General features: G+C 43.1%; 1 protein-coding gene across 6 annotated transcripts in view; it reads left to right on the top strand.

Annotated features, from left to right (window-relative positions):
* The window catches only part of NBEAL2 (neurobeachin like 2), a 737,578-nt gene that overhangs the window by 573,362 nt on the left and 142,104 nt on the right, over positions 1 to 22,112 (top strand). For all 6 annotated transcript variants that reach the window (XM_085628557.1, XM_085628556.1, XM_085628554.1 and 3 more), the window contains 5 exons: positions 7,190 to 7,278; positions 8,217 to 8,945; positions 15,295 to 15,473; positions 16,323 to 16,482; positions 19,931 to 20,068. In XM_085628557.1, the coding sequence (XP_085484683.1) occupies positions 7,190 to 7,278; positions 8,217 to 8,945; positions 15,295 to 15,473; positions 16,323 to 16,482; positions 19,931 to 20,068 (1,295 nt within the window). The remainder of the gene's footprint in view (positions 1 to 7,189; positions 7,279 to 8,216; positions 8,946 to 15,294; positions 15,474 to 16,322; positions 16,483 to 19,930; positions 20,069 to 22,112) is intronic.

The following is a 22,112-nucleotide window of genomic DNA, read 5'->3' as shown; positions in this document are numbered from 1 at the left end:
GAGAGTGCAGCCATCCGTCGGGAGGAGGCTCGGGGGTTACGCAAAAGGGTTATCTCTTTGGACTGGGACAGTATCCTGGAAGCCTTCAGGGCCTTGGCCCCGCCACCTGTGCCGATAGCTAGGACATAATGACTGTTTCATTACCTAGCCCCTGTTTTTCAGTTTCCGCGTTTAGGGGATTCCATTGTTTGTGCCTCCTGCACTGTGGGATGCACACATACCCATTTGAATATTTGCATGCAGTTGGGAGTCGCTGTGGGAACAGCTTGAAATATACACTGGGAGAGGTTGGCGCCAGATGAAGTAAGGGGAGGGAGGGAGGGATGGGATAGTTGTAATACTGTGCCATACACTTATTGTTGATGATAATGCATGTACACCGTACGATGACCTCAATGTATCACAACATTGTGTATGACTGTAATATGTGGCGATTGCCGGGTTGCAAATTGAAATTTTATAAAATCTGTTTTTAAAAAAAGAATACAAAATACATAAATATAAAATTACCTCAGTAAAACATTTCCACATAAAAATGACAGTCAATAAGACAGAAAGTCCCTGTCAGCCGTGACTGTCCAAAAACAAATCAGATCTTGATCTCCTAGACATCAATGCAAGCTTATAAAAAACAAAAAACAGAAAACAGAAATTGATTGGGGAGCATCTGCAGGTAAACCAAGGCCGGCCTTACTTGAGAACAATTCTGGGACTTCGGCAGGAGGGCTAAAAATAGTTTCCTAGGCCTACTAAATGAGTAGCAAAACATAATGAAGTATAGAGTGTCCTGTGGAGATTTATTGTCGCAACAGCAAGGCAGTATGCAATCGGGAAAAGCCCAGCCAGTTGGAGAAGTCCAAAGATGGTGAAGCAAATTAAACCTGAACTTGGCCTGTCTCACTGATGGCGAACTTGGGCTGGATACAGCTCCATACCATGAACAGTCTTCAAGAGCCTCTGTCCCCACACTGAGAGTTTCTGCAGCTCATGCTGCTCTGTATCCAGCAGGGCTTGAACCAGAAGCAACCTCTTAACACATGTCAATTCTCAAAGGGGCAAAGAATTGGGATCATTAAAGATATCTGCTCTCCCGAGAGAGGCAAAAGCTGTCTTCACATAGGCTATCCACGGGATTTTGTGCACCAGATCAGGGGTCAAACAATCTACAAGGATCAACTGGTTAAGCTTCAGTTCCTCCCTTGTCCACACCTTGATCCAGCACAGTAGGTGGCTGAGGGCCACTGTTCTGTCACATGACCAAGACCATGCTCCGCCTGCACTGAAAACGTCGGGATGGAGTGTGGAACCTGTACTACCGGTCGTAAAAATTGGTTCTCCGCGGTTTGGATCTTGCCTAAGTTTGCATACCTCCAGACCTCACTTCCATACCATAGCTGGGACACATTTGGGCTGATACATTTTTAAGAGGTCCCTCGGTGACCACTAACCTATCCTATGCCCAAAACTAGAAACCACCCCTGTAGTTTTAATAAACTCAGGACTTTTGCCCTCAATTAATTAGGCATTTAAAAAATCTTACTGCTAGTGGACTTTTTGTAAGTTCTATATTATTGTTGTATGTCCACTTGATCAGGACTTGATCCAACCCCCAAGCCTTGTGGGCCATAAGGACTGCATCGTTAGTGTATAACAAGACTGGGAGGGCTCTAGCTCAACCCTAGGACAGTCTGCCGAAATTGAGAGGAGAGCAGACTCTAGCCCGTTCACATATAAAGTGAGCACGAATGGGGAAAGAATGCACCCTTGGCGGACACCACTACTAGTGGGGAATGATCAAGTGCGATCAGAGCCCTGTAAAAAAACGTATAGAGGTGGAAGTGTCAGAATAAAGGTTGGCTAAAAGGACCACAATATTCGTATTAACCCACATCTTGAAGAGCAAGGCCCAGAGTTTAACATGGTTAACCCTGTTGAACGAGGACATTAAGTCCATGAAAACTGAATTCAAAGATTCAGGCCGGGCAACTGTGTATTTATTGATGATAAGCTGAAGATTCAGGCATTGGTCAGAGGTTGACCTACCAGACTTGAAACCATATTGGACATCGCTTATGTTGATATTTACCTCTGCCCACTCCCATAGCCTGTTTAGAATTACCCTCCCGAAGACCTTTACCACTGAGTTAAATTAATGAGATTGGGCGGTAGCATTGGGGGTTGTCCTTGGCACCCGTCTTAAAGACGGGGATACTCACGGCTGTGCACCATGAGGGCATCACCCCCTCCCAAGCGGTAGTGTTCAATACCGGAGTCAAGAGATGGCCCTGACCAGATCCACAGGAATTCCGTCTGGTCCCAGAGTCTTATTGCGGGACAATGTCATGATGCCCTGAGTAACTTCTTTCAAGGTAAATACCACTGGATCCCTGGCTAAAACCTCTACTGTCATATTATTGTCCCTCTCTCTGATTGTAAACACATTCAAAGTGGTTGACCCATTGTTGTTCAGAAATATGATGACATATTATCGAGCCAGAGCCGTTCGTAAATCAAGGCCCATTAGCCACTTTCCAAAAGAGTGAGCTATCCCCACTCTCACACACCTGGCATAGCTCCTACCAAGCTATCTCCCACAGAGTTGATTGACGAGAATCTAGGGCTTGCTTATAGGCCAGCCTGCATCCTTTAACCAGGCTCCTATCCCTGGGTGACTGCTTCAATGCATCCTTCAACTGTCACAGCTAATGATCTCTCGCCATGCTTTTTGGTTGAATGAGCACACCAAGTCGTCTTTCTGAAACTGCTTCCTGGCACACCGGATAAGACTGATGATCACAAAGATACTTAGCTATCAAGACAGAGGAGAGATCTTCTGGCTGGTGCTGGGTAAACACTCTATCTGCTAGGATTTCTAATGCAGGATAGTGTTGTCAGATTATGTTAATTGCATGCAGCTGCAAAGAAAAGGCTTTGAAGTGGTTAAAACGAAGTTGTGCGGGGGTGAGGCCAAGAAGGGAATGGAGTGAGGCATGCTTTGTCTTGTCTCTGAATACCCGTTGAACCCTTCACGCTTCTCCAATGCACCGGACCTGGCTCCCTCAAGAATGCTTGTTTACAGTCCAGGGAGGACCTGGCCTGGCAGTTTCGACTTGACTGTTCCCATGGGGTGCAGGGTCAAGACTGATTTGCATATGGCTGGATACAAACTGGGGTGGCATGGTGAGCAAAAAATTATAGATTTAGGCCCTGTACTGTGGCGAGTGTTTGACATTGTTCAGCATTCCATCCATCAATTGTGCTTTTTGCAGTCGACAATCCACTCCAGCACAGCTTCCTGAACACCCCCCGGTGTCGGGTGACAGAGCTGCAGTCCTATGAGGCAGAGCACCAGAGGGTGATCGCAGGTTCCGACGCATTAGCGGCACCCTACCGAACCACCATCTTATGTGTGCAGCCCTGTTGTAAGGTCTGACTTCTTTCACATCTGATGGTCTTGCTCTCTTATCATAACTCACGGGAAGGAGATTCTAGGACAGATGAAGTGCATGGTGGGGTTCCTATTCCATGGCTGTTACACCACTGACATACTGGGCTCCCGACCCCTCCCATTGGAAGTGATGACGCACAATGATTGAAGACTCATTAGCTATATGTTGAGCATTGCAAAGCAGCTGATAGCACTTGCCTGGAAAAAGACAACGGCCGCTTCCCCAATGCCTTATGGTTCATGCACCTCTCAAATGTTATGGCAATGGAGCAGCTATCTCACAAACTGGCCTATACTGACACCAAATTCACTTGCATTTGGCAACTGCTACTTGACTATCTGTCTCACCTTGAATACACTTGCTTCACTGCTCCAAAACTTGAAGTGCTTCCGCTCGTGAATTAGATAGCTTGTCTGTCACCATGGCTGTGAAAGTAATGCTCAACCCGTACTCGTCAGCCCTCTCGCCCTACCCCACCCCCCCACCACAAAAGGGACTCCCTCATGTACTACTCTGAACTGAGGCGATGTGAAGGACCAGGGTACGTATTATGGAAAGTGCCCCGGTGTGTGAAGCAGCATGAATATCTCCTTTAAAATTTAGCATCACTAATGGAAAACCTGCCTTGAGCTTCAGAAATGAAGCTGCATTTAAATAGTGAAACGCAGACATTTGGTGCTCTAAAGTGAAAAGATGAGGCTTTGATATTTACAGACTTTGGTCCGACGCTTTCCACTTAGCAATTCATAAAAAACATTGCACAATTAATTTATAGGTTGACTTAAATGTGTTTAGTTGAGATTATGTCCTCACTATGGAAATGTGATTTTAACTTGCAAAAATGTTAAATGTGCATTAGTAGAATATAAATTGTATTAGAATTAACATGACATTTTATAAATGTGCATTAGTAGAATATAAATTGTATTAGAATTAACATGACATTTTATAATGTAGAAAAACAGAAACAGCTTGTGATTCAGGTCTTGCTCAGAGAGTTTCTGTTGGCCTTCGAGATAAGCAAAGGCATTTTTCTCTCTGTGTGAAGACAAACTCTTGCCATAATTTACAGCTTGTAACCTCAGAGCCTTATCTATTTAGTTGGTGGAAATGTTTAAACAAAGCCTCATTTCATTCTGTGCTTTAGAGAGAATAGAAAACACACATATTTTAAAAGTGCATATTACTATATTATGTTTAAGGTTTCTTGCTTAATTAAAAAGTTCTTTTGCAGCTCATGTTATGTATTCAGTTACAAATAAATTGTTTCTTTAAAGGAAGGATAGAAGATGACGTTATATTAAATGAGATGCAGAATATGCAGTGGGAAGGATCTTCGCCTGTCTGATAAGATGACATATGCAATATGCGGAGGGGTGGAGGTGTCCTTTTGTAAAATGCCGGATTCCAGTTAGAGGAAGATGAAGTCACGCTACATGCTTTGTAACATTATTCTTTGATAAAGGCATTCCTAGTTAGGAGTTTCAGAAAACTTTCAGAACACTGACAGGAACCCTTGCAGACAAATTTAGAGACAGAAGGCTGCAGAGGAGTTTTAGACTTCGATGCAGAAATGAAGGGAGGAGAGCAGATGTGATTTGCAGATGCAGGGAACAAGAGGTCAGACCTTGATGGAGAGCAGAACGGAGGCAGACCTAGGCAGATTAGATACAGGTTTTGCCCATTCTGACTTTTAAATAAAATCCCTAAGCTTTATGCTTTGACTAACTGGCTTTGCCAAGGCTATTTGCTCTTTGCCTTGTTTCTTTTCATGGAAGATTCTGCAATTATTAATTATTGATTTAGCTTCATGCTAAGCTCACTCTTGCTTCTATTCTTAAACGCTTCATGAGATCTGACCAACATCATTTGTGCCTTGTTGCTCTGCATGCAATTTATGATATACTCTTTACTAACTTTATTTTTCTGTGATCAATTCTGTAACCTGATTGATACCTGACTAATGACTGAAGTGTCAGAGATACTTACATTTTGATTAGAAAATAAATCCCTTTAAAACTACTCACACCTCTCGTTAGTGACTAAAATTGTTTGTTTGCATTTGATTAATTGCTCAAGTTTATGAAGGAGCTCCCGGGTCAAAACATGGTTGCCAAGATCTATCGCCTTGAGCGAAAACAAGGGTAATGGTAATCAAAGGTGATGATGCCACATTTCCTAAATTTGCCAAAGAGAAATTACCGTGAGTAACAGGCGCAACAGGCATGTGCAACCACTTTGTTTTCTCCGGAGCGCTTTGGTTTCACAGATCGGGTTGCAGACACTTGTGCAGCCCTTTCTTTAATACAGATAGCGCTGGCACATATATAGCGCGAGCGCTATCAGCAGACGGTGTTCCCTCATGTGCATGGGTGTGTGACCCCATGCAAATGAGGTAATCCTTTTGCCTTTGCACCTGTGCTGTATTATAGACATGGGGGCAGAGGCAAAGAAGCTGTCAGGAGGTGCACTGACAGTGCTTCTGCTGAAGGCAGCTCTCTGGAGGGGAAAAGAGGATCCTATTGACCCCACCCCAGACACCCCCTTGCAGACAGGTGCAGTCATTCACTGCACCTGCCTGCAGGGGGATCTCTCTCCTGTCTTAAAAGTGCAGGCAGGTTGCTGTCTGCACAGTGAAACACGGAGCAGCTGCTTCAAAGCCGCTCCATTTTTCACTTGAATGCGCTTCCCCCAGTGCAGCACAACTTTGCGGCTGCTCTGGGGGCAGCGCATTCAATGTAATTGGGCACACTTTCCCTGTTTGAGCCCAAAGCACCTGTTTTAAGGTGCACAGTGGCGCAAACAGGGAAAGTGCGCCCTATGGGTAATCGGGCCCCTGGGGTTCTCTGAATCTCATTCTGACATAAATGTGATTGAAATATTTGTTTACTTGTTCCCTAGTTTATGACATGTTTGCTTGCCTGGGGCCCTCCACCTATATTGACAATTGATGCACTGTGACATCGGTATACTGTTACCTGTGGCTTTATTTATATATCATGCTATCTACACATAGTGGGGTAGTATTTTGAAAACATTTCTTGTATTGTTTTGTGGAAAACCTTTAATAAACAGATTACAAGCACAAAAAAAGTTATGCAGTGCACAATGAACCTTCATTGTGTGATTCTTCATCCAGCCAAATTGAAGGTTATTTCCCAGGTCCAACTTTTTTGAAATACCAGAAGTATGGAACGGGGGAGCAGAGGCATTGAAAGAAAGGGAGTAAAATGTAGATGGAAGGCGGAATGCTTGGCGGCCAGATATCATTGCAGTTGTTTTCCCATGAAACATCCAGAATGGCTTGTCTGATAGTAGAGAAACATTGATAGGTGTTGGGTGACCTCTGGGTAGACTATGGAACCTGAGTTTGGGGTTTCCATTGGCTAAAGTGTTCATCCTCTTATCCAGCTGTAACATTCAGATCAACACTTGCTGATCAGGTTTTTTTGTCAGTTTTGATCAAGGTGCTACACACTATAGAATTCAAATGTATTGTGAGCCATACCTCAGTAATTCCATCTCCAGAGCCCCCTCATTTGTAAAGTGATATTCAGGTTGAAGCAAGTGGAAGAAACATGGACTGGAGTTAGTCTGTAATTGGGAATTTACAAAAGGCAACACAAACAAACCCTGGTAGGGAAATGGGTAGACTCAATGGGGGATGCAGCCCCTGTTTTTTATCACATTTTCTGTACCCCTTTATGAATTATGATACTGAATTTGTTTTCATCTCACAGACTTATATCCAAACTACAAGGATCTCGTGGCCGTGGTGTTCCTATCCCATAGGGCAGAGTTGACTGTGAGACTTGATGTCTGTCGCAAGGTACCGTAAGTCCGGATTGGCCAGAGGTTTTCACTATATTAACTTGACATCTGGAAGGAAGTTTAGGAGGAGAGTTTGAGTATATATTCCTCTGCATCTCTGAGTGTACCTGGAGATTACTGTAGCCATCATGCCATGACTGGGTTTATTGTTTAGTAATGCCATCCTTGACCTTCTCTTCAGAGGTTTAACTTACTCTAATGAATAGTTGTACTTGTTGAAAAGCAATAGTTTAAGTGCATGAACTACACTTAGTTTGGCTCCAGACTTTAAAGTAGGGAGAAGAACATCACTGCATTATGTTGACAAGCTACCTGGTCTATTATGCATATTTTTTGTTGAAACTCATAGACCTTCAGAAGCCTTTGCCAAACAACTTACATAATATTATTAGTATTGTTAGCAATACAAAACATATGTATGAGAAAAAAACTGTATGGAAAGGTTTGTGACAAGCTGACACTGTAAGTGTATTAAGATATGCCTCACGTAAATAATGAGATTGTTCAAGAATTGTAGAATTTTTATGCTAACTTTGTCCTTGTTGAACCTTTGTTTAAAATCTGGTTGGGAAGGATTCTTTAGTGCCATTCTTCTGATTGCCATTTCCTTTCTCCCACGTTTGTGTACTGATGCTTGGAATAGACTAAATTTTTTCCCTTGTGCTTTGATCCGAGATCTTAATCTTTCTAGTTGGGGCATAATTGATGTATATATTGCATAAAGTCTTGACGAGGGTAAACAGATTTTATCTCAGTGGTTCCAAGAAGAGCTCAGCATCATCGGCTGCATTTTGATGCTCAACAGGAAGTTTAGTCCAATATTGTCTGCCATGTCTTAAACAGGAGCTAAATCAAGAATAGCAAAACCGTAGTAATGCAAATGAACTGTTTTCATTTAAAGTCTTTGTGAAAGCTTCCCTTTTGTTTGTATTTTAGCTCTTCCACTTGATATATTCTCAACAAGACATTGTCCGACATCTTGCCAAACAAGCTGGCTGGCAGGACACCTTAACTAAGCTTTACGTTAAAGAGTCCTTTGAGTCTCGACAACTCAGTCTTTCGGGCTCCACCAACAGTTACTGCCTAGATCGGCTGAGGAATGCAAACCACCACAAGATTTTTGGGTCCGAGGAAGAGAAAGAGATTCTGGACAATCTGAATACCCAGCCTGCCACTCCAGACCCAGACATCTTTATGCCGCTCTGTTTTGAAAACAATGATCAAGATATCTCGGAAGGGTACTCTGACCACTCCATGTCTCCTATTGACAAGGAAAAACAGTTTCACCCCTACAACTTCAAATCTTTTGACTCTTTAGACCGCACCAGCCACTCTTCATCAAACACTATTGACATTCAAGGGTCAGATGAACTAAATTCACCTGATACGCTTCCCTTTGATAGCGTGTACCAGCCACTCTCCCCATTCTCCATGTCCCCCTTCGACCTTCGTCTTGATCTTGCCAGCACAAGCTCGATTGCTACTATTGAAAGTGGTAACCAGACACCTGGCAGCCTCCCAGGAACTCCATCCCCACTCGAGAACTTTAAGCCATTCCCAGGCCTACGAGTTCGGAAAAGCTCCAGTTTGTCAAATGTGTTGGATGAAAATAGTTACCAAGAAACACTGCCTAGCGATACTATCTCCAATACCAGCAATCCCCAGGTACAGTACGTCCTTTCTACCTTGTGCTCAAAAACTAAAAGCAATAAAGTTTATTTATAGTTTAGATAGTGTTGTCATTGGTTGAATGGCACAATGTGCCACGTTGTGTCAGTTTTGCAATTACTGAATTTCAAAAATGAGAACTATCTGTAGACTTGAACTTTTAGGAACTGGAGCCAGTGAGAATATGTTGCGTTGCTTAGGGTAATGTGATCAGAGTGCAGCCTCCTTTCATTTCCAAGAGTAAGTAATGATGAAAGAGATATTTGAATTATGGCAATAACGACAAGTTTGGATTTAGGATGTGGACAGTTGCACAAACAAAATAGATCAAAATGATGTAAAATACAGTAAAGGGAAACTTTGCAGTAAACATACCACCCAGAAGTACAAAAGGATGGTGGCAGAAGCAAGGAAACACAGGTGCATTCTGACAACAGAGTGTAGAGAAATAAAATTTGCTTTGTTAACAGTCAGAGACTTGGTAAACACATTGCATAGACACCATAACATTGTTTAACCTTTATGTTAATTGAGCAAGGAATAAAATACAGTGTGATGTTATTACATATATGCAGAGATCAATGACCAGTTTTTAAACAACATTCACATAGGTTCTTTTTTTGCCTACACTGATTAAAGGGGTAACTTCGTAATGACTATGCCTTTGGTTTATCTTAATTATTTGTATACCAGCTATAATACAGACACATTGTATAGAGTATTTGCTATATAAAAATGTGCATTAAAGGTTTATTTGTAGTATCTAAATTCTACTGATGTCCTGTAATTCTCTCACTTTTGAATATCCATTTCTGTAAATGTATGACCTATTAATACTGCATTCTGTTCCATTAGATGTACACATTTGCATCAATCCATGCATCTAAGCATTACTTGTGATTCATTTTTAAAACAAGAATGTAGCGCTGGTAGTTATGTTATGTTATGCAGATTTGTAGAGTGGACTATCACCCGGAAGGGTATCCTGGCATCGAGCAGGTGTGAGTCTAGGCTCACCTAGATCTTAGTGCGCCTATTCGAAACCTCAGGTCTTCAGCTTTCTGCTCTATTTTAGTAGTGAGGTGGAGGCACTTATGTGTAGAGGCAGGTCTTTTCATGCTTTAGGAACAATGTAGGAAAAGTCTCAGCCACCGGATCTGGTTTTCTCTATGCGTGGGATTTGTGCAAGTAGGAGTCTCGACCGGTATCTGGAAGGTTTGTTAGAGCAGATGCGATTGTTGAGGTATGCTGGGCCAGTGTCATGAAATTCCTTGAAAGATTGGATGAGGCATTTGAATTGTGCTCGTTTGAGAATGGGAAGCCAGTGCTGCTACTTCAGGTGTAGTGTGATGTGAGTGTGGTGTGGGAGTTTGAGAGTGATTCTGGCTTCGGAGTTCTGAATGATCGGCAGCCTTCTGGTGAGATTTCTGTTGATCTTGGCATAGAAGGTGTTCCCGCTTGCTTGTGACCAAGGTTTGGGTGACGATTTTCCGTGTGCTGATTGGGAGCCATTTAAAAGTCTTCCTTAGCATCTTCAGGGTATGGAAGCATAAAGCGGTGACAGCATTGACTTGGCGGTCATGCCAAGTTTGCTGTTGATAATCCTGAGGTTCTTGGCATGGGTGGTGGGTGTCAGTCCTAGCTCTATTGTCACCAGGTGGAGTCCCACATTGATGTATTCTACCTGAAGATCCGAATTTCAGTTTTGATGGTGTTCAGCTTTAGAAAGTTGGCCTTCATTCAGTGGATGATTTCGGTCATGCAGGCACTGAACTTGAATCAGGTATTGAGTGTCTTTTACGTGAGGGAGAGGATGAGTTGCATAATATCGGTATAGGAGAGGACATTGATATCATGAGAGTGGATGATGCTGGCTAGAGGGATTGTATGTGCTTTGAAGAGGGTTCGGCTCAGGGAGGATCCTAGCAGAACTCCACAGATGATTGTGCGGGCATCAGAGTTGTACGGGGCCAGGCTGTGTTGAATGGTTCTTACGAATTAAGTAGGACTGTGTATACGGACAACAAAAACGTCTGATAATATTGATGAACTCAGTCCCGATATTCTGAGTATGTTGTCCCAGTTTCTAGGCAGCTAACAGTGTTCCATCAGGACCCCTAACCTTAACAGGGTACTGGATGGTATGTGGAACCTCAGAGCATGGCCACTCTAATTGTCCAAGGAAATCGTGGAAATAGATCTACCATTTTGTTGATACTTAGGCATGCTCAGAAGGAGACGCATGAAATATACTAATTGGCTTTTCAAACATTTATTGAAGCAATTGTATTCTTGTCTAAAAACATGAGCTGTAATTTTTAGCTGGAGGAAACAAAGCTGTGTTACTAGCATTACAAGAATGGTGAAAAAGAAAAACAGTTCAACTGTTATGACAAGACTGCATGATTTTTATGATTGTATGTTAATGCATATATGAATGCTCATACCCTAATCCTACCTACACTATCAAGAGAATAGTAAGAGTACTCTCTCTTGGGACAACCAAACTCCCCATAACTATGTTTGATGTATCAGGAAGTCAGTCTAGTGTAGAATAGGCCTAGGCAGGATAGAAATTGAAACCAGCAGGGCTGCATCTAAGTCACAGCGTCTAGAATAATCTATACACCTGCTCCTTTGGCGCATAAAACTCAGAGATGGTTTATGTAATAAAACCACTGTTGCAATCGCACTGATGTGTTTTTTGTCTTTGTGAATCAGAGCTGTCTCCAGCCGCACAGCTAAAAACAAGAGTGTCCAAGGTTAGGAACATTGAGCAAGATAGAGTGTACTAGGCAACTTGATAGTGTGCCTGCTAAGAAATGTGCTGCCTGCAGAACCATTTCTAAGTATGCTATTGTGTACATGCAAAGAATGTTAAAAGTAATTGTTTAGAAAAGATGGCAAGTTTAAACCTGCAACTAAAATGTCGATTTGTGCTCAGGCCCTGTTGAACCTTACAACAGCTGACTGACTGATGGATTTGCTCCTTCCCGACTGGAAGGACCCAGAGTGCGTGTTCTTGGAATCTGATGTTGTGCAGGCGTTGGATGAGGTTGGAGTGTGAGACTGTGTCAGATCCTGCGGAGAGGTCCAGGAACATGAGGGCCACAGTGTCTCCTCTGTCCAGAGTCATGTGGATGTCTTCCATGGTGGCAATTAGGGCAGCTTTCCTGCTGGGGTTGGGTCTGTAACCGAACTGAGTGGTATCGAAGACTTGGTGGTTCTTGAGCTACTCAGTGATGTGTCTGTTGATGATTTTTACTAATACCTTGGCCGGTAATGGTAGCAGGGAGATCAGTCTATAGTTGGCGAACGGTGAAGGGTCCGCACAGGGTTTCTTCAGCTATAGGAGGACAGTTGCATGTTTCCGAGCATCTGGGATAGTTGCAGAAGAAGTAGAGGCATTATTACAGTCCTCTGGAGTAGGTGTGGTGGGGCCAGGGGTCCGATGTGGCTCATAAGCAGATGGACTTCTTGGTGGCAGTGGTTTCTTTTGGGATGATGATGGGTCATGTGGTTTGCATTGGTTTTTTTTTGGGATAAGCTCGGGAGGCATTTGGCAAGGCCAGTTGTGTCTAGTTGCAGGCTGTAATTGCTGTAAATGGCAGAGATTTTGTTGCTGAAGATTTGAGAGATATTGTTGGAGAGGTACTGCAGAAGGGTGATCAAGTTTGAGGTGGCCAACTTTGAGGTGAAATCCTTCAAACTGGTGAAGATTTATATCCTTCTGTTGGAGCTGGCATTGATGCGGTCTGGCAGAGCAACACGTTTGGTTGTCTGGATCATTTAGTTGTAGTGTCTCAGGGTGGATTTGAACTTGATACCGACTCCTTTGTTTTGGCTTATTCTCCATTTGGGCTATAGTTGTTTAGTGTGGCGTTTCATCAGTCTGAGTTCCTCTATGTACCAACTGACCTGAGGTGTGGATTTTGTTGCATTGCTGTATTTGAGTGGGCCAGGGAGTTGGTGCAAGATGTGATCCAATGGTTTAAATTCATGATGGTTTTATAAAAGCTGTTGCTATGTTTGGGTCAGTGGGTGTTGAGAGTGGTATTCCAGTCCTCGTCAGTGATGCTGGTCCAGTTTTGGCGACTGGTCTACTACATGCCACCACTACCCCGTCCAACCTACAGATGATATCTCTCTGTTCTTTTGGAAACTATCAATAACGACTATAAAAATGATTGATGATGGACTGGCCATGACTAAAACTGGTTATAAGTGACATCAAAACCAGTTAGTTTGGAATGATTGTAATTAGTCTGTATTTTGAATTATCTTTACTTTGCCATTTCCCCCTTTTTTCACCTTATCTATTGCACGCATGAGCGCTACTTTTTCACGCCCCTTCCTTTGGAGCAACCTCCTAACGATTACTGAGCATGGTGATGTACTTACCGGTGTAATATGTGTCTGTGAATAAAACCAGATATTTTCTTAAAGAGTCAATAGGTGCCAATGTTTTTCTTTATGCCTGGTGCACTTTTGAGGAATTTGTTTGTATTTAATACCTTTCGCTGATTGTATGTATGCCTAAATTGGATCTGGAATCGTAAATATTTTTCGACTTCATTACGGGGTAAATACGTCAAGGACCAACTGTTTTCTATACTACTTGATACCCAGGTCCGCAGACGTCGTTTGGGTTACCCCGTTATGTTATAAAGGCTATAATGTTGGAGGATGACTTGTCCATGGATGTGGTGCAGTGGATGGCATTCTTCCAGATGATGGTGATTCCGCCTCTGGGCTTGTGAAGTTTGTCTTCTCTGGCAACTTGTAGCTAGGGTGGGGTGTTTGGTGGGGGGAGGAGTGGATGGGTATTGCGATGTCAGGTGCTGATGCAGGGTCCTGCAAGGTTTCAGAGAGGAAAATAGGGGCAGGGGCATTGTCATGCAGCAGGCCACAGATCTCTGTGGCATGTTTGGTGAGTGAGCGTGTGTTGAGGAACATGCATGCAAGTGTGGAGTGTTGTGTGGGTGGTCGCAGGGCTGTGTAAGTGTGAGCGTGGGGTGTTGGGTGCTGGTGGTGCTGTGGCTACGGATAAGTGCAAGACATCTTACAGGAAGCACAGGAGAAAGCTCCCTCACTGTTGTGTGGTGCAGTGAGGCAGCACCGCGTTGAAGAGGGGCCAGGGTTGACGGCATGGAGGGTCGCAGCAAGGTAGTTGCGGAAAGGTGGAAGACCAGGGCTCTTTGGGCTGGGTGTGGGCGAGGTATGGCTAGGTCCAGACATACTTGCCTTTGGTGCACCAGTGGCATGTCCGCTGTGAGTCCACGATCTGGCAGCGCTTGCAAAACAACGGAGTGTCAAATTATGTGCTGTTTCATAGAGGCACCCTTAGTGCCTAATTCATGAGGGATTATTGGACAGCACTAGGTCCATTCTCATTTATTGTAATCTTAAACATCTTGCTTGCTTAACAATGCTTCAAGGGGTCACCTCCCTGTTGTTTTTGGTGAATATAGGTGAGTCTGACAGTCTCATCTTTGAGATATGGACCACTCTTAAAAGAGCAGATGTGATCTACTGTGTTTCTTCACACTCTCTTCCAACTACTCATGCTTATGTGCAGTGAAATTCATAGCAACATGTTTGAAGAACTTATTAAAAGTTTGCGCCTATCACCAAACACCTTCCACATAAGACAAATTGCACTTAACACCCTATGAGCAATGCACCCTAAATGGACCCCAGGAACCCAAAGTGAATTAGAGCACCATGTGGGCCTGTCAATGGCAGGACACACTATATGTATGATACAAAGGCAGCTAATTCATGCTCTTACCCTTAAGACTCACTAGTTTAAATCCAGGCCATGGTGTGATTCCAACTTTTGTCTAGAAGGCACTGATAAACCTAGACAAGCAGTTATTTATGTACATGTACACAAAGGAAACCTGTTTAGATTCTGATGGGCAATATATTGAGATGTTGTCCGTGCAAGAACTTAATATTTCACTCTCCGAATTAATAATGCTTTGGACCCAGAATTCACTTCAAATGTCTAAAGTAACTACCCATCAGGCCATTTTAATTCATTTTATAATATTTCTGTGGGCGGTTGAAGGTTAGGGTTGAAGTATACGTGAGCAATAATTGTAGCTGTTTGCATTGAGATGCTCACCCTAACAGTGATGGAGTAGCTTTGCAGTTACTTTTTAGTTAGTTCTAATAGTAATACTTCTTAGCCTTGTGGTAATGTTTCAGATAGAAAATCCCATTTATTCTACTTCTGTGTGCAATGTGAAAGGATATCAATTCATTTGAATCAATTTTATTCATTCAATTTCCTTCTATTTTTGCTTCTTCTTGCTGCTGCTTTTGGTTCTCTTGTGGGCAGCAAACACCAGAGGAAGAGCTGTGCAACCTTCTCACAAACATCATCTTCTCCGTGACATGGCGAGGCGTGGAGGGCTACGATGACTTGGCATGGAAGGAAAGGGGGCAGGTATTTTCAGTCTTGACCAAGCTGGGCATGACCTGCGAGCTGGTGCGGCCTCCGGATGAAATTAAAAGAAGGTGAGTGTCCAGCACAGCCAGACCTGAAATAGCTAACCAGTCAGTACATTTCCTGCAATTTCGGGGAGCATTGGATGACCTCTACATAAAGATGCTCCATCTGCTGTCATGGGCATGAAATTCCTTTGAAAGTACTTTGTCACCACACCCTCAGTGATTCTTTTATTTGCGCCACATTATAAACACCGCAATAATTTATTATCCATATAGACTGAGATACAGAAACTTTTTAATCAGCTTTATCAATTTTTTATTTTTTTTATTGTGTGTCTTAACATTCATTTGAGAGGTTGAGCTAGTGGTCCGGTGAACTACTAGGCATCTACTGCCTCAGTGGGCTTGATGATTTCCTTAAAATTGCTAAAGTCCAGTAAATAATGGGGTGGACATGAGGCCAGGGTAGAAAATCACAGCCGCTCTGCAAATCTTGAATCTCTCCCAGCTTTCTGAGGAAATGTGCTTGAATTATCAGACACCATCAAGCCAAGAATTATTACGGAACATACTTTTATTGCCTTCTTTTCTTCTGTATAGATGGCTCACTATGAAAGGTTTCGTAACAGAGAACTGGTAGATTTTAGGATGGAATATATACATCTTTGATCCACTGGCTACATTTGCTGAGCAGTGCGGAAACCTCTGCAGCATTGGTTCCTTAATATTTATTCCAGAAGAATATTCAGGACTTAGCTGATCCTTGCCCTACCAGCATCTTAAAGAAGGACTTAACTGGAAACTATAGTAAAAAGGCTGATCTTAGTGACAGGATATTGACAGGGGTCTAGTTGTGGAATGACCTGTTGGAAATACTTTGTTTGACACTGTGTGACACTGTCTTCTCACTTGCAGCCTCCTGGAGATGATGCTGGAGTCGGCATTCACGGATATCAAGGAATCCACCCCAGCAGCCTTGCCCAGCCACACTCAGAATGTACTCAAGCTGCTACGACTTCTCCAAGACTTCCTATTCTCAGAGGGACACAACAATCAGACCCTTTGGAGCGAGAAGGTATGTGGTTTGAACAAGTCACAGCTCACCCATCAAATAATAAAGTATTTATGGGACTAACACTAATAGACAAAACTTATAGGAGGGTGCAAGAAAAGTAATAACTCCACAGAATTCCATTTATTTTCTTCAATAGACCATGTCTTACCTAATTGATGTGCACACCTAATATTGTGAGGTTCACTGGAGGAACTCTTTGTGGTAGGATGAGCAAGAAGCAAGTAATAATTACTGCCCTTGGTGAATTTCTTGTAATGTAGGGTGGACGTGTGATGTTTACATGTAACAAAGGAACATTACATTTTAGGGTAGTTTTCATGAGCAAGCTTGGATCTAATAGGTGAATAGCAGCTGTGGGTTACTCAAAACCAAGTGGATTATAGTACTAATTCCTTAGCTGACTAGAATGTTTCTTAGCTTTGAATCCAAGTTGATAGATGTCTTCAAACAGGTCAATGGCATATTTTCTTTTCTCTGCCATTGGTAACTGGCCTATAGAGTAATATATCTCACCATTTCTTTGTAAAGAGTTTTAATATTTCATTCAGCGAATATCTTGCACTTATCTGATTACCTCGAGTGTGAGCCTTATTTAGACCTGGTTATTGTTGGCAAATATTGTCCTTTCTTTCATCTGTCATATCGCTCAAGTTTTATGAAGTTATCTTCTCTGTATTTTATGGTATAGTTTATACCGTCATTTTTTAATGTAATTTTCTATTTGTTTGGAAAGCGATTTGTTAATCAATACTACAAATACGTATATAAATATGTTCTTTGTACCATGCACACACACAAACTCTAAAACTAAATATGAACACATATGTATTCCTTGCACGAAGGGAAATATTGGTTGCAGTCGGAAAATACACCACTGTGCAGGCAATCGCTGTGGGGCTAACGTCCTCTGTCTGGCCCTGGGTGCATTCCTACCACTAAGCAAGGTTGGGACTCCGGCTGTAGATGAGTGTGTCCTATGAACAGAATACGGCTGTGAGGCTCCAGGGCCCTGCTGTTGCAAAGAGTCAGGAGGTTTAGACATCATGTTGAGTCCTGCAGTTGATGGGAATATAAGAGTGAAAGTCAATGAAACACCATGAACTGAAAAGATAGAACCCTTCCAAATAATGGTCTATGAAACAGCACTTTGTCACTCTCCGAAGTCTAAAGTTGCCTCCAAACCATAACTAAAGTGGAAGTGTGGGGGGTAATCATAACCTGAAACCAGCCAAAGTTCCAGATCCAGATGATTTTACACCCACCTTTTATAAAAAGTTTTCTCCTCAACTACTTCCAGTCATGGCTGAGGTTTATAATAAATTCAATTATGGCCAAAATGTTACACCCTCTGTGGTGGAAGCAACCATCTCCTTGATAGCCAGATCAGGGAAGAAGCCTAAATTGTGCACATCATATTGTACACAACATGCATAGTGTAAAGAGACGATTTAGAACATCCTCTATAGGTGGAATTACACCCGAGTAAGACTATACAGAAGTGAGGACTCCAAATCCATCAACGACTGGAGAAGCTATGGTGGGACTGGAATGATAATGCATATTCTATCTGGTTTTACCTAGGTTTACTTAATTCTGTGTGGTGGTATTGTCTGGCAATTCCCAGGCTACAAGTAGAGAAATAGCGAGGTGTCCAGATACAAATTTTTTTAGGGGGCCATCTGCTGGTGGAAACTTATCCCCTACAGGGCTAAACAATATCACGCCTACTCATTGTAGCAAAACAGTCCTTTCGTCATGGTTAGGACGCCATTGGGCAACGTCGAACTGGCATATGATATAATTGGATGAGACCTACAAATTCAACAAGTTATAGAACCCAATTCTAGACAACTTCAACCAGGTTAATTGTCAAGAATTCCTGTCATACAAGGGAAACACGCCCTTATGTAAACAGGAGAGCTGTTACATAACTCAAGGGAAACACGCCCTTATGTAAACAGGAGAGCTGTTACATTACATAAGGGCGTGTTTCCCTTGAGTTAACAGGAGAGCTGTTACATAACTCAAGGGAAACACGCCCTTATGTAAACAGGAGAGCTGTTACATAACTCAAGGAAAACACGCCCTATAAAGGGAGGAACCGGGAGGTACAAGGCTGTTGGATATTGTGTTTACACCGACGTACCTGCTTCGTGAAGAGCAGTGTTCCGGAGTGGTGCTCCAGTAAGGCAAGAACGGAGGTAGGTCGAGTCGTTACTCCCTGGGCCGTGTCTTGCCCCATCGTCACCTGTGAAGGACCCGGAAGCTCTACCGGTCAACCATTGAGCTTCGCTTTTTGACTCGGCTGAGTCCAAGCGCAGTGGCGCTTTTGCTGGTTGGAGTCGTAACTCCCAGCCCGACCAGAGACACAGGGACTGCCAGCTGTAACGCACACCAGGAGGTGTTTGCCGCGTTACAGACTCGGAAGTCCACAGGATCGATCGAGCGGCTGCTCTCGGTTCAGTCTTCTTGCTTGTGATTGGGGTATCGGTGACGCATCACCAGGAGGTGACTCTGCGTCCCGGTGCAGTCTGAGGAAGAGGTTGAGCGGCTGCTCCCTTCAGGTAGAGACCCCGGCTGGGTGTTTCCCTGACTCCTCGATTCTCCCCAACACTCTTCGTGCCCCTCACAGCCTACCGATTGGCATTGTCGGCCATTTCATTTCTGCCCTCTGTTGGCATACGCCGGGATCGGCGTATATGCAGAGGACGGTTAGGACCATCCGTGCTGTGGGCTGGTAACGTACTTAGCCTGGAGGATTCCAGTGACTATAACTTTTGTTTGTTCTTTGTATTTTATTTGCCTTCATTAAAAGAACTAACCCTTCACAAGTGGTTGCGTCCTCATTGTCGTGTCTGTTAAACGATCCTGAGACGTTCAGGGCGTTACATTAATAGAGGCTTCACATGTCCAAAGTGATTGGAGGTTCTAGGGTTAATGGGAAGTTACCAATACCTTTTTTGGAAAGACATGTCAGAATGAGTGACCTTGTGAGGGCTAACAGAAAGCTGGTTGCGAAGCTGGGTGGTTAGAGGCGGGTTATGAAGGTAGGTTTCAGAGGAGTTAATAGAAGGGTGGGGGACATTGGGTTAAGGAGGATTTAGTTAGGTCAGTATGGCTACCTTATGATACGTAAAGCTAAATTGACAATAAAAACCATTGAGACTCAAAGCTTAATCCACCTGAGACATGCTTGTCCATCCACTCTCGGAGCAGCTTTATTTTAAGACACTCCCTGGTGGGACGATCATTTGAATGCCTTTGTACTATTATCTGCACTGGAAGCAAAAGTTGTTGAATTCGTGAATTTGCTTGAAATAGCCGATTTCTCTCACTTGATGATTATGTACAAGGATGTATGTGTTTGCTCTGAAAGTGCAAGAGACACTGCCTCAATGTTCTTTCAAACAGTGCATAGCTTCTAACTCTCTCCTCTTCCCTTGTGTAGGTCTTTGAAGGTGTGAACAGCCTGCTGGACAGGCTGGGGGTGTGGTATCACTTGTCCAATGGGACCTCGGACCTTAAGGAGATGGCCCAGATTGGTATAAGGATCATTATTGGCTACATCATGCTGGAAGACACTCAGGTAAAGGGGTTCACAGGAGAAGCATTTCACATAAGCAGCTGCGCCCCAGTTCACCAACTTCCTTACCAACTTTCTTTACTAAGAAATATCCCCATTGTGATTTCTTTGGTTTAAAGTCCAAAGCTCGAAACAGTATCAATGTGAAACTTTAAGCTTAACTTGGTGCTTGGAACAATTCAAGTTGTTTCTCAGGGAAAATGTGTATCCCCAAAACGTTTGAGGACTTTTTTTGTGGGTTTAAACTCAGAAGTGATCAGCAAAGAGTAATGTGGTATGCAGAAGATATTTCAGAAAAACTTCATTCTGCTGCGCATTATAGTACCGTATGATTTAGTTCAATTGCGATAACGTTGACACTGTGGTAAATGAAGGCTATTTTAATAGCATGCAATGACGCAATGAGTTGTTAACTTACCAAATCAGGCCCGTTGATCTACTTATTGAATTAATATGTTTTACCTTTGCGTGTTATTGATTTCATACGTATTCAGTAACTCTTGGTTGACTGTCTATAATTTATTACAGGGGCCTCCTGTGCCTTCGTCTGATTACCTTAATTGCCTTGTTTGACTTCCTTTATTTCCTCTGAGCTGCAACGCCATTGCCCCTTGTGTGCTTCCTCTTTACTTTATCCCCGTCTCTCTGGATGTGCTTACCAACTGCAGTGGCCCCTCTATCCACCCAACCCTCACAGTCCGTGTTTGCTCAGCTGTTGTTACATTGTGAAACTCCTGTTACTGTCGCCATGCTGCAGCTATCAATTTGCACTTCCCGTTTCTGCTCACGCCTGGGTTTTGCAACCTCTATTTCCCTTAGTAATAGATGCCAGCTGAACTGCACCATTGTGATTCCATGTTTTTTTCCTGTTAAAAAAACAAAAAATTGCCCCCCATCCCACTTGATGAGTGAGTTACTTTTTGCAATTGTACCACGATGGGTTGCACTTGATGTTTGTGTCACTCAGTGAGTCAGTACTTGGTTGAAAACAGTGCCAGTCTGAACACGCACAATGGGGAAAGGAAGAGAGAGTAGTATTCAATGGACTACATCAGTGACCTGAAGACTTGACAAACAGAAAGAAGATGCTTAAGACTTAGGGGAGCGAGGCATGTACTTGAGTTGGTACCTTCTATCCGAAGAATCTTTGCAGTCAATGTCCTGAACAAAAACACTCCTTGGGGTTAATATGACCACTTTACTGACCCACCACAGTCACCCAGGTGAACTCATCTTCCAAATTCCCTTGATGAGGACAGAGGGAGGACGTTTACTTCCTTAAAAATACTTTTTAGCCATGGCTAGAGAAGACACCCGCGGGGATCTTCCTTAGTGAGTTTTTTCTAGGTCTCCTGCCTCATTCAAGCGAGCAGGTCCAGCATGTTCAGACTGCGGCTTTTGATTAAACTACTTACTGCATTCCTTACATGTCATGGTATCCCAAGAGCTGTTTGAGACCTAATTCCTGTTTTAATCAGATCGATTCTCTGCTCTGGCATGACAATACAATTAATTTCTCCAGTGTGCTCATTTTTCATAGGTTTCCCATCCCCCTTTATCCACTAGTATAGTTCACCACGGTTCTAACCTTGGCGTTGTCCACTATTCATCCATGGAGTCATTTCCACCATTAAGTTAATGAATAAGCAGACTCTGTGGCCTCCCTCCTTTGAAGGGGATCTCGCCACACTGCTGGTTCTGTCTTAGTTTTTATCAGCAATGGCTGCATGATATGAACCCTGACAGCAGTGCCTTCCGAAAAATCACCACAGCAAACGTGTCCCAGAATAAAAGCCAACTTGCCAATGAAATGACACAAAGTAAAAAAGTATAGCGAACTAGAAAGTCATGCTTGTTGCGGTTACCAAATACGAGTTCTACATTCCAGGTAAATAAACAGGCATTAGTAAAATCAGTGAGTTTGGGCTTGGAAGTAAGCCTTTGGCTTTCCAAGTGCGTGTATTGTCAAAGCTTTGCAAGACTGCTGCTGGGACCTGGCCAATCTAACAAGAATTGTCTAAAACCCCAAAAAATGTTTGGTCTAAAA

This window comes from Triturus cristatus, chromosome 10, assembly GCF_964204655.1.
Source record: "Triturus cristatus chromosome 10, aTriCri1.1, whole genome shotgun sequence".
Classification (NCBI taxonomy): domain Eukaryota; kingdom Metazoa; phylum Chordata; class Amphibia; order Caudata; family Salamandridae; genus Triturus; species Triturus cristatus.
Note: the sequence above shows the minus strand (reverse complement) of the source record. Positions and strands in the feature narration are given on the sequence as shown.